Source organism: Marmota flaviventris, chromosome 7, assembly GCF_047511675.1.
Source record: "Marmota flaviventris isolate mMarFla1 chromosome 7, mMarFla1.hap1, whole genome shotgun sequence".
Classification (NCBI taxonomy): domain Eukaryota; kingdom Metazoa; phylum Chordata; class Mammalia; order Rodentia; family Sciuridae; genus Marmota; species Marmota flaviventris.
In genome coordinates, this window is record NC_092504.1 from 97,758,019 (window position 1) to 97,772,038 (window position 14,020).

A 14,020-nucleotide genomic window follows, 5' to 3' on the forward strand; every position below is an offset into this window, starting at 1 on the left:
ATTGGCAAAAAGCTCTGAAATTTTTAAGATCCCTCCAAATAAAAAATGTATGTATCCTTTGATCTAAAACTATTTTACTTTAGGCAATTAACCTACAGAAATACTATCACATGTGGACAAAGATGTAAACACAAGAATAGTTACTACAGTCAAATGGGTAGAAGCAAAAACTTGGAAATAATCTAAACATTGATTAGTAGGGGCCTGCTTTAATAAATTATAACATATCCACACACTGAAATCCTTACACACTAAAATGAAAGCAGTGGCTTTATATGGACTCACATGAAGTATTTCCAAGATACCTTAACATATTAGAAAGCATAAAAAGGTAAAAGGATGTACATGATGTATTTCTTTTTTGTTTATCAGTGGGTAAAAAGGTTAATGTACACATACACAGATTATCTTGGATAATTCTACAAGAAAACGGTAAACAGTGGCTACCTTTAAAGAGTAGAACTTACTTTTTACTGCATAACATTTTATTCTGTTAGAATTTATCTTTTCTACACATATTTTTAAAAATATAAACTAGTATTATATTCATAATATTAAATAGAGAATAATTAAGTCACACATCCTCAGCAGTATTCTATAATTCAGACTGTCTTTTCCTTCAATGGGTTTAACTGAATTTTAGAATTATATAGAGAAGAACTTAACATAGGTCCCTACATCTTAAAGAACAAAGCAAAGGCAGCTTGGCTTATATTAAACCATGTGAAATTGCTGATATGGAACTATTTTTGACACACATAAAAACTTCAATAATTTCACATAGTCCAATTTTAGTTATATTGTACAAGCCTTAAGGTCAGAGACTACTCCACTGATCTGTGCTGCAAATTACTCTGGATGTCTATCAGTATCTATAAAATAGAGAAGACAACAGAACCTACCTCAGGAATGTTGAAAGTATTAAATGGAGTAACACGTGCAAAGAACTTAGCACAGTGCCTGACATACAGTTAAGCAAAAATAAATATAAGTTACTATTACAAAATCAGAAACAACACCATCACCATTATCACCACGATTACTATTTCTTATTGTTACAGTCTTTAGTCAACCTGAGGTCTCCACAATCTGTTTCTGCCTTAACTTAGGTAGAAGGACATATTAAATAAAATCTAAACTATTCTTTTCTTCCATCTAGAAACTGGTATAACCCACAAAATACAGTATTATTCTGTGTGTAGTCTTTAGCAGTTACATAAACAATGTTTTCTGAACTGCATAGATTTCTAGTGGTGGCAAAGAATTTTTAATTCTCTTAAATGATCTACTATGGCTTGAAAAAGCAATGTTTAGGGCCCGGGGATGTAGTTCAATGGTAGAGTGCTTGTGAAAGGCCCTGGGTTTGATCCCCAGCACACACACACCACACACACACACACACACACACACCACACACACACACACACACACAGAAAAAAAATGTTTTGTTTAACAGTAATGTTAACACTTATTAGAAATACAGCATTAAAAACTCTCTATAAGAAAAGCACTCCTTCCTTTGCAGTAGTCATCAAGCCCACAACCTGAAAAATGAAAAACCAGCACAGAACTTACCTAAGGGATGATCAGCATAATCCGGTCTTTGAATATAACTTGGCACTGGCCTTGTTGGCATCTAAAAACATCAAAGAAGTTAGTTAAAGCATATTACCTAGAAAATAAAACTGGAAAAACATTATTAAGTTCAAGCAAAAGTTTTTAAATGAAAATATCTTTAAGTGACATCTTAATTATCATATCTACTTTGTTAAGACTAAGGTTCACTTGCTTAGTGTTAACGCTACCCCCTTTCACAGATATTTAAGAATGGGGAAAGTGGCCAAGGCTACCAATGATTTAAGATTAGATACAGACCACAAGTTACCATGTTGTTCCAAACAAACTCATAAGCTGACAGTGACAATAAAATAATGTCTCAAAGTAAACATATGCTTATATGTTCCTAGTTATTAGCTCTGGGAAGTAGGATTAAAGACTTTCTTATATATTTAATATTTTTCAGATTTAAAAAAAATTAATAAAATCTCTTAATAATAGAAAATCATCAGGGCTGGGGATGTGGCTCAAGCAGTAGCGCGCTCGCCTGGCATGCGTGCGGCCTGGATTCGATCCTCAGCACCACATACAAATAAAGATATTGTGTCCGCCAAAAACTAAAAATATTAAAAAAAATTCTCTCTCTCTAAAAAAAATAGAAAATCATCAATAAAAATAATTTAAATATCTGAAGATAGCAAACAGATTTCAACTTAAATGAATTCCTATATTAAAACTCCACAGAAGGGGGCTGGAGTTATGGCCCAATTGGCAAAAAGCTCTGAAATTTTTAAGATCCCTCCAAATAAAAATGTATGTATCCTTTGATCTATCAAGTGTAAGGCACTGGGTTTGATCCTCAGCACCACATAAAAATAAAATTAAGATATTGTGTCCATCTACTATTTAAAAAATAAAAAATAAAAACCTCTACAGACAGGATACAAATGGCAGAAAAGCTGCAGCTATTAAGGTAGGAATATATTATATTTTAAAATATTTTAGAAAAGTATAAATATACACTACTTATAGTGCCAGCCAGAAAATATTAAGTCTACCTTACCCTACTCTTTTTATAAATTAATATCTTTAGTCCTTTTCATCTAATTTTTCTCCACTTCCTCCAATTATCCCAACTAGCTCCCAAATAATGTACCATAAGAGCTAAACAGTTAGAAAACAAGTTCCTTTGTAAACTTAATTCTGTCTACATAGTTAACTGTTGTAATACAAAATTATAACTACTACTTCTAGGACACTGAAATTGGTTTAAAACAACGTTGAATTCTTATTACCTTAGTTACTCACCAGTGGATAATGTGGTCTGAGTTTACCAGTATATCGATAACCTGCCCAGGGGTCAGTGTTTATATCACCTTCTACAGTCCAGGAAGACACTTCCCGCTTTGCCTTTTCATCTTCTGGGAGACAGACAGATGGAAAGACATGAAAGGTACAGGAAGGAGAAAGAAAGGAAAGCTTAGAGACCAAGTTCATGAGGAGCACATATTTCAATTCTCTCTTGTTTACAAAACAGCCAGAGCAACTCAGGAGGCTGAGGCAAAGGATCACAAGTTCAAAGCCAGCAACAGCAACCAAGAGAGGGCCTAAGGAACTCAGTGAGAATCTGTCTCAAAATAAAAAATAAAAAAGGGCTGGATATGTGGCTCAGTGGTTAAGCACCTCTGGGTTCAATCCCTGATACCAAAAAAAAAAAAATTATGACCATCATTTGCCTCTTTTTAGAAGGGTTTCTAAAGGAGGCAGGAGAGACAAAGGGAAGGAAATAATCTGTTTGAAGTTACCAAATTTTAGTAGAAAACTTAAGAATCATATACACACCTAATAATGTGATTTGTTAATATATAATGCTGTGTATAATGAAATGCACCTAAGAATCCTTTTCAAACAGAGTAGAGAGATCCTCTATAGTATCTCATTTCAGCAGACTAGAGGCACCTCTTATCCATTAAGCAAAATGAAGACGCTAACCCTGGGACTTGAAATACCAGGAATTCAAGTCACTCCTAGACCAAGAATTGACCCATACACTTCCCGTTACACACAGATCTTTCCCTGATTACTGTCATGTATCACAGGCTTTGAAATTCAGGTTTCATTAGAAGTATATAAGAAATTGAAGGATATCTAAGTTAGTTCCCCAGTTTGACTATTGTGAATTGTGCTGTTATAAATACTGATGTGGCTGTAACACTGTAGCATGCTGTTTTTAAGTCCTTGGGGTATAGATAAAGGAGTGGAATAGCTGGATCAAATGGTGGTTCCATTCCAAGTTTTCTAAGGAATCACCATACTGCTTTCCAGATTGGCTGTACCGATTTGCAGTCCCACCAGCAATGTATGAGTGTGCCTTTTCCCCCACATCCTTGCCAACATTTACTGTTGCTTGTATTCTTGATAACTGCCATTCTGACTGAAGTAAGATGAAATCTTAAGAGTAATTCTGATTTGCATTTCTCTAATTACTAGAGATGTTGAACATTTTTTCATATATTTGTTGATCGACTGTATATCTTCTTCTGAGAAGTGTCTGTTCAGCTCCTCAGCATATTTATTGATTGTGTTGTTTCACAATGAAATATTACTCTGCATTAAAAGAGAATAAAATTACGGCATCTGCAGGTAAATGGATGGAGTTAGAGAATATCATGCTAAGGGAAGTAAGCTCCCAAAAAACCAAAGGCTGAATGTTTTCTCTGACAAGTGGAGGCTAATCCATAATGGGAGGACCATAGGATGAGTGGAGGAACTTTGGATGGGCCAAAGATGGACATCATTACCCTAGGTACATGTGTGCTTGCACAAATGGTGTGATCCTACTTTATGTACAACCAGAGAAGTAAAAACAATGGTGCTCCATCTTGTACAATGAATCGAAGAGCATTCTGCTGTCATGCATAACTGATTAGAATAAATAAATAGATAGATAAATAAATAAAATGGTAATTTACATTGTGTGCATTTCACCTAATAAAAAATTATAGCTTGCATTTTTATAAGAACTCATGTGTATAATGGCATCATCAAAATTATTTTTGTTTTTTAATGAAGCAAAAAATGTATATAATGTGTTTTTAGTGCATATCAATAACAGTAGCTATTTTGTGAAAAAAAAAAGAATAAAAAGAAGAAATAGTAGTAGTAGTAGATGAGAAAAATAAACTTCCCTCCTTAAAAAATCTATTCAAAATATAAAATGATGCATGAGGCCCTGGGTTCAATTCCCTGAATAAACAGATAAATAAATAAATAAACATGAAAAGAGGGAGAGCAGGGTCTGGGGATGTGGATCAGTGGTAAAGTGTTCACCTAGCATGCATGAGGCCCTGGGTTCAATCCCCAGTGCCAAAAAAAAAAAAAAAATAGGAGAGTAGAAGGAATCATGATGTTAAGCTAAAGAAGATCTTAAAGGATCTAATTTCCTCCTTTTGCAAACCAGGAAACTAAGATGTATTTCATATGGGCAGTGAGGCAAGAATACAGGTGCTCAATCCAATAATTCTCCAGAGAGCAAGGGGTCACCTGTGGGATGAAGGCCCTTTGAGGCACAACTGACAAGAATGCAAAAACATAGTCATTTTAAAAAATAAATAAACTTTTTTTAAAAAAACACAGCCAATCCATCCATATTACTTTGAAAGAGAATACATTTATACTAATCACATAAGCAGAAGAAAAGAAGATTTTATTATGCAACTAATTTTAAATACCTTTCTCCTCTCCAGAATTCAAGAAACCAATGTAAATATTAATAACAGAACAACAAATATTTATCATCCCAGAATAAAAATGGACTCAATTCATTGTCACTTGGATTAAACATTATAGATAATTGTTCAAAATGCAGGCCAACTAATGACTGCATCAGCTGTCTTATCAAGTGATTTTTGCCGGAAACATGCACCTCAAGAATAATTTTCTCCTAAATCCTAAGACAGAATATCAATCAAGATTCAGGCTTTCTTTAACATACTTCTGGGGAGGAAGCAGAAAGAAGGGAAATATGTAAAATTTTTCAAAGCTTCCTGCTGATCTGAATTTCTCCCCCTTCCACATTCTATTTTCAAAAAAGAACTGAAAGCAGACTTCGAACAACATCTACACAAATCAGGCTGAAATATGGCAATTTCTTTTTTAATCTCGAAGCATAACTTACTTAAGGTTTTTACACTTGAAAAGTTAAGTTTATATTTTGGAGTCAATCTGATCTCAGCCCTGATGCTAGCTAGACACATCGCAGATACTCATTAAATCTGAACTGAGCTGAGACTGGTAGCAAAACTGTATGATAATTTGTTTGTTTGTTTAATGACTGTGAAAGCACAGGATGCTATTAACAAAACCTATAAGCTTTCTTTCAAACATCTCAAGGCAATAGGCCCAGGGAACACAAAGTAGTGCCAATGAGATATCTGATTCATGCAAGGTCTGACCCAAAGTATATCACATCCAGGCTTTGTTCTGTAAAAGGTTCCATCAGGATGCCTCATCCAGTTAGTTGACATAAAATAACCATACATGTATAAGCTTTCTTTAGGATGGGATTTTTGATCAAAATTCTGACTCAGTTCTTCACAGATATGGCATGGACTTGCTTGTATCTAGGCCTCACAACAAACCTGATTCCAGCATTCTGGAGATGAGGCTCACAGTAATCCATGGTCACAAAGATTGGTGAAACCAGTTCTGAAACATTATATAACTTTCTCTCTACAAGCCCAAAACTCAAGCATGCTAGTGTGGAAGGTTAGGATAGAAGAAAAAAGTATTATTGAGTTATTTTTTTAAATAGGGTTTCTAGTATCATATTTTAGGTGGTCAAATTCTTCCACCTTTTAATTCAGAAAAATGAGAGGCAAACATACTGAACAGTTTTTTTGTTTGTTTGTTTTTAATACTGAGGATTGAACCAGAGGTGTTTTACAGTTGAGCTAAATCGCCAGTCCTTTTCATTTTGAGACAGTTTTGCTAAGGTTGTTGAGGCTGGCCTCAAACTTGTAAACTTTCTGCCTCAGCCTCTCAAGTCACTGGGAGTACACATGTGTGCCAATGTATCTGGCTAAAGTACAGTTTAGAGATGTGAAGTTCTACAACTTTTATAGATTAGATTAAAAGTAACTTCTCTTAAGTTTACTCTGGTAGGGCTGAGGTTGTGGCTCAGAGGTAGAGCGCTTGTCTAGCATGTGTGAGGCACTGGGTTCGATCCTGAGCACCACATAAAATAAAAAATAAAGATATTGTGTCCACCTGTAACTAAAAAATAAATATTTTCTTAAAAAGTTTACTCTAGTAGAAGATAACATTATAGAAAATGCACACACAAACATCAGCAATATATCTTTGAACTAAGGGCTTGGCTTAGTTCAAAGATATATTGACTGGTCCTCTCTGATACACAAAAAAATATATTCTGTGCCTGAGTCACTTACTTAACTCACATTTGAAAGTTTGCTAAGCCCACTGAAAAGAACTGAGCTTCCACAATTAATACAACCCTGGGTCCAGATGTTTTACTGGTGAATTCCATCAAACATTTAAGAAGAAATAATGCCAAGTCGACATAATCTCTTTCAGAAAAAAGGAGGAAATATTTCCCATTTTGTGAGACCAGAATTGCTCAAATACCAAAATCAGTTAAAGATATTAAAAGCAAATTGTGGACTAAAATTCAACATGAACTTAGATATAAAACAGGTATCTTTATTCAGAAACCAACATACAGCCTAGCATGACTGTGCACGCTTATAATCCCAACACTTTTTCACTGATTCTTTTCTCAATGCCTCCTGAGCTCTAGAGATCACAGTTTCCCACCGTTCCCTCCTCCAGGAGAGTCAACTACAACTGCATACCTGAGGTCAATTTGTTAAGATGTGAAAGATACAGGTCTGGCCAGCTGAGAGCTATCTCCAACCAACACAGCCAAAGCGGATTGAGAACACTGGGCACATCCACTGAAGAAAACTACCCTGAAAGGCGTTACCTAAATGATGGCACCATATTAAATACCAGAAGTATAAGTAAACTCTCAACAGCTTATGTCCAATGCTGCAATAATTATGTTCTTTTTTATGTAGGGAACACCTGCTGTTTAGTCCCCTGTGGTGAAGGGCAAAATAACTCCACTCTTAGAAATCCAGTACTGATGAAATGGGTATACTTCAATCATTTAGCAAACCTCAGGGTAGAGAACCATTCTAAGCTTTTTTACTACATACTATTTAACTTCAGCACTTTATACTTCCCTATGCTTTAACTTCCTAAGCATAAAATTTCAATAACTGGCTCAAAGAAATCTTCAAAATTTCTATTACATTATAATTCAGTATGTAAGAATGAAAACCATTAAATGACCTTATTTAAACTTTCTCTATACTTTGAGGTAACACATCCAAATCAACAAACCCTGCCTTTTGTACTTTGACAAACTTTCATGTATTCATATCATTTTCCCTCACTCTAACCACATTTCCTCCCTAAACAGTCTAGGATTTCCATTAAACATAGTCACTTTATACAACCAAAAAAAATATCTACCTTTTTTAAATTTTTATTTCCTTTTCCTTCAGAGATGATTTGGCTGACCTCAGATTTTGGTAAAAATAATCTATCAAACTCCACTAAATAACTAACTCCTAAAAAAACACATGGAAATGAACACAAGATCAGTAAATTAAAACAAAAACCTATACCAAGAATTATGTGCCACCTGCCAAGCCTTCATCCATCAGGACACAATGATGTAAAAGCCCTTGTCTGTTCCAAAGTAATTATGATGGGGCCATCTTAAACCAGCCACACCAATCACATAAATCTATGAGTAGATGAAGCAGAAAGCCTATGTGAATAGCAGGTATATCAGTATAGCTAACAGCAAGAGCTGAAAAGCAGGCAATAGTTTTATTTTGTGGTGTCACATGAAGTAACTTCAAAAGTAAAATTAAATATCAGGCTATGAATAATAGCAGTAAAAAGAAGTAAAGTAAAAAAAGCATAGTCATCCCTCAGTATCCCCAGGGGGTTGGTTCAAGGACACCCCTCACCCAGATGCTCCATTCTCTACTATGAAATGATGTAGTATTTGCATATAGCTTCTATACCTCTTCTCATATACTTTATATTATTTGTAGATTACTTACAATATCTAATACTATGTAAATGGTGTATAAACAGTTATACTGTATCGTTTAGAAAATGACCAAAAAAAGTACATGCTCAATAGATACATTTTTTTAATACTTTCAATATGCAGTTGGTTGAATCTGTGGATATGGAACATACACAGACATGAACCTCAAAGATAATGAAGGCTGACTGTACTATAACTCTCTTGAGTAGAAAAGCAATATGAACTAAAATTAAACAAAAGCAAAAGGTGCCTGGCTCATGTATCCTCTCTGCCTACAATATGCAAACACTTCTAGCAAATGTAAGAGAGTAACAAAAGATTTGGGTACTACCAGTATCAGTCAAGCAAGATCCCATCAATCCCAGCTAAGATCTCATGTTTTCATGTTAAAAACATGAAACAAGATTAACAAAGATATTATTCAGCCATGTTTTTTTTTTATCTTGAATACATATATTACAAAGAATAAAAAAGCATGTTATAATTCTAGCTATCAGGATTACTCTCAGAACATTTAAATACACGTGTTCATAACTAGAAGAATCCCTGTCTTCTGGCACAAAAGCCACTTCTAAGCCAAATAAGAATAAGTAATTTTACTTACTTGCTTTCTTATGTAGTAACTTGTGCGTAGCCCAACTTCCTTTAAAACATTCCTAAAACAACAAACAGGGAAATTAGTGTCAAGCCTTCCTTAATTAGAAACATCTTTACAGAGCGTTATTTATAAGAAATAGCTACTGGGCTGGGGCTGGGGCTCAGCGGTAAAGCACTCGCCTCGCACGTGCGAGACCCTGAGTTCGATCCTCAGCACCACATAAAAATAAATAAGTGAAATAAGGTATTGTGTCCACCAACAACTAAAAAATAAATATTAAAAAAAAAATAAATAGTTACTGAAAAATTCTTGTAAGAAACAAAAATTATGGGAAAAGCTTAAGAAATGACACCTACTCAAAATTTCACTTCAAAAAGCAATCTAAACTTTACTTCAAATAAGCAAAACTAACCTATATATAAACTGAAATACATAGTTGTATTTCAACTTCATCTCACAAAATTATTTTAATTTTTATTTTGTTTGCAGTACTGGGGATTGAACCCAGGGCATCAGGCATGCTAGGAAAGTATTCCTCCTACCTCATTCTCATGAGTAGCTGGAACTTCAGATATGTGCCACCATACCTAGTTTTTGCCAAGTTATTTTAAAGTATGTGAAAAGACCCCCTAGCCAATTAATCAAACTAGAAAAAAATAACAAGGATAATTTCCAGATTCTTCCACTATTTATAGCAGAAGCCAAATCAGTCATTATACACATTAAGTAACCCAACTGAGCAGTTGTGTTCACTATATGACATCAGCCCTCAGACAACAAGCCTTGCAAAGGAAGGGACTGTATTAAAGTTCACCAGTACTTGTAGGTTTCAGTAAGCACTTGTTGACTAACTGATCAGAAAGGATGAATGAAACAGAAAGACAAAACTTCTCATTTAGGAAAATGGTACATGTTTCAGATACCAGTAAGAAGTAACACATTGTGAAAATGGAGTAATAAATTGAATTCAAGTAAAGAACTTAAGTAATTAAAAAATAATTCAACAAGACATAGACCTTATTTATTCTTCAATTTTTATCGTCTCTTCTAACTTTAACTTTGTAAAGTTACTTAAGTCATTAAAAACACTAAGAAAATTCACAAATTCCAACAAATGTTTTATCTTTGAAACATGAACAAGAGAAAAGCCAAGAAAGACTCCTTACAATATGTAGTAATCAAAAAACATTACAGCAGTGATACTAAGGCTGTCCTTTCTAAAACACTGATGGAGGTCCTCTGTAGGTCAATTTCTCTCTCCTGCAAAACTTGCAATGGAACCACCATTTGACCCAGTTATCCCACTCCTCGGTTTTTATAAAAATTAGCATACTATAGTTACACAGCTATATCAATGTACAGCAGCTCAATTCACAATAGCTAAAATTATGAAACCAACCTAGGTACTCTCCAACAGATGAATGGACAAAGAAATTGTGGCATAAATACACAATGGAATATTATTCAGCCATAAATAAGAATGAAATCATGGCATTTGCTGGCAACTGGATGGAACTAGAGATTATCATGCTAAGCCAATCCCAAAGACCAAAGGCCAAATGTTTTCTCTGATATGCAGATGCTCACAACAAAGGAGGGTAGGAAGGGGAAGAATAAGAGTTCATTGAATTTAAAAGGGGAATTAAGGGAAGGGAGGGGAGATGGGAATAGGAAAGGCAGTAGATAACTTTCATATGTTCACGTATGTGTGCACAACCAGTATAACTCCACATCATGTACAACCACAAGAATGGGAAGTTATACTCCATGTATGTACGATATGTCAAAATACACTCTACTGCCATGTATATCTAAAAGAACAAATAAAAATAAGAATGCTATAGGACTTTATGCATCTAACTAAGGTTTATACAGAGTGAAGTGGATACTCAACATGAATGGTATTATCCAATATTAAAGATGTTTATTTTCTAGTTTCAAATTGCAGTTGGATATCTGGACATATAAGTTATCACTTGCTATTATGTACATGCACTATAAATTGTTACATTCTAGAACATGAAATTAATGTTACAAATGAGTGTGTAAATTTTATTAATATAGTGTTTAAGTGATTTAGTTTTAGTATATGATTTATATAGTGTGGTAGTAGAGTAGAGCTGCTGCGGTATGGGACACTGGCAGCCTGGCAAACTTCGTCTTATAAAGTTGTACATTTCTAGTTTTAAAAATCTTTGTTTTCCTTTTAAGATTCTGTATTGATTTTTATTAGATACTAATTCATATTTTAAGCTTAAGTATTTCTAGTTGGACATCTACATACATTTTTAAATCTATTTTATGTTGTATTGAATCTTAATTCACAATAAGAGTTTAAATGTTTCTTGATTTGTTTGCTATTCTAATATCATAGATGCAAAATGTCTGTTGTTAGTTAATAATGTTTTTGTAACTTTAACACTAAATCAAGTTATTTCACATACCTGGTCAATTGCTTCTAGCTTAGAAATCCTTTTTCCCCTTTTTTATTTCCAAATACTAACAATTTTCTTTGATTATTTACTCATTTATTTCAACACTCTCACAGTTGTACAAAACTCCTGTTGATAGTTTTATGTACATTGGGCATTTTGTCAATTTCATCTTAGAACTTTCTCTGAGAGCTCTCTGACTTCCTCTAGTCAGAATTTCTTGATTTCCTGGAAGTCATCCTTAAAGTCTTCTTTAAGCATCATCTTTGAGAGTCCATTTATTTTTCTTGTCATGTCTTATTTAAATTGATCTCCCTCTTTGTTAATTCTCTTGTTTTTGTGTAATGTTTCCTCCAGTAGCTTCCTGAGAAAGATTTTTGAGATTCTGCATAAATGAAAATGTCTTGTGATAGTCTTGACACTTGAAGTTTAGCCAGATATAGAATTCTAGATTGGAAATTATTTCCTCAAATTTTAATGCTATTGCTCCTTAACCTTTTAGTCTCTGGTGTTAACAATTCTGATGCCATTGGGATTCATAATCTTTTGTACAGTGTAATTTCATTGTCACTTAACATTTCTTTGCTGCACTTTCATCTTTGTTGGTCAGTTCTTCCTTGTGATTGATTATCCAATAGTAAGCTTATGATTGGGAAACAAGGCGGCAACACAACTACAAGCTTTTCTGTCTGCATGTGAACTGAGTGGTAAATACACAATGACCAGTCACTCACAGGCTTTCAAAGAAGTGAAGGGACTAATCAATGACTAAGATGAACATCTATTAGTTTACATAGTGATTTACAGACAGAAAAGCTAACAGCAAAGTCTATTTTATGTAATAATTACTTCACATTAATGTGCTATGGTAACTGCCATCTGTATTACTGTTAGAGGACTGGTTTTAAGTAAATCATGAAAACTAAGTTCAGGCATATCAAAACTACACAAAATGAGATCTGTTTTTATACAGTTAGCAACTTGACACAACTCATTTATGAAACTTTTCTAAATAGGTTATGTGAACATAATATTTTTTCATAACCCAGCATTGTTTTATTCTCACAGAACTGATACACCTTTCCTTAAATAAAGCTCAATTCTATCCCAGATGACTCATTTAGAGAACACAGGAGTTTTACATACCAATTTAAATTTTAAAAGGAGAATGTAGGAACCATCAGGGAGAAATGGAAAAAGATACATTTAAAATGTTACAGAGGCTGGGGATGTAGCTCAGGGGCAGAGCACTTACCTTCCACGCACAAAACCCTGGGTTCAATCCCTAGTACAGCCAAAACAAGCAAGCAAACAAACCACAAAATGTTACAAAAATAAATATGTCTACCTAACTTATACCATGTCAGAGAAGAAAAGCCTACTGGATAGAGGTATTTGAGCACTGCGTATAACCAAGGTTTGCAGATACAAAAGCAATCCTTAAGAAAATTGCTCTATGGGGCCGGGGTTATAGCTCAGTGGTAGAGCACTTGCCTTGCATGCGTGAGGCCATGGGTTCAATCCTCAGCATCACATAAAAAAATAAATAAAGATTAAAAAAAAAAGTTTGGCACATGACTTGATGTGATGTATATACTTTAAAAAACTGTTCTAAAAATTAAAAATAAATAAACTCAGTGAGCAGAGATATCAGTGGACACACACGACAAAGGAGACAGACATCACAGATTTAGTCCAACTGTAAAATCTGAAGAGAATACGAGGATCAACTTTTGAAAGCTCAGAAAAATAAATAATGGCAGGCAGATTAGGGAAATGCAAAAATCAAAGTACCACTGAACTGGTAATGAGTTTAGTATGTCCCTGGCTTTGAAACCCTGTGGGCAGCATTAAATGACCACTGAAATACAAAATGCTCAGAAGAAACCCTACAATTCTTTCTCAAGGAAAGAGAAATTTCCATGCTCAGAGAGTACAGAAATTTATCTTCCTTTCTGTTCTCTCACATCTCAGCCCCCGCACAATCCTAAGGTGCTGCCCACAAAAGCTTGTATGAACCAAAATTCTGAGGGATGGGCATTTTCCACAGTGATGCTGTGGTCCAAGGAAGGTGAAGCAAAAACCAATTGCTTTTTCCACTCTCCACCTCCTGCCACTTAGCCCCAGACATGGGCACAGTCATGAAAGGGCACAACAATACAGGTAACTAAAACCCCAGTTTTCTGGACAGAGAACCAAAACAAGGATCCCCAAGGAGCCTAGAAATACCTCATGAAGTTGTTCTGATGCTTGTGAGAACAGAGCTAACAAATAGCCTATCAT

General features: G+C 34.6%; 1 protein-coding gene across 6 annotated transcripts in view; it reads right to left on the bottom strand.

Moving 5' to 3' along the window:
• Window positions 1-14,020, bottom strand: part of Metap1 (methionyl aminopeptidase 1) — a 59,866-nt gene that overhangs the window by 24,927 nt on the left and 20,919 nt on the right. For 4 of the 6 annotated variants that reach the window (XM_071614518.1, XM_071614520.1, XM_071614521.1 and 1 more), the window contains exons 2-4: window positions 9,312-9,363; window positions 2,866-2,978; window positions 1,576-1,636 (exon numbers count right to left, since the gene is read on the bottom strand). In XM_071614518.1, the coding sequence (XP_071470619.1) occupies window positions 1,576-1,636; window positions 2,866-2,978; window positions 9,312-9,363 (226 nt within the window). Of the gene's footprint in view, window positions 1-1,575; window positions 1,637-2,852; window positions 2,979-9,311; window positions 9,364-14,020 lie in introns of those variants that run through there. The other 2 variants (XM_071614519.1, XM_071614523.1) reach the window with 2 other exon arrangements.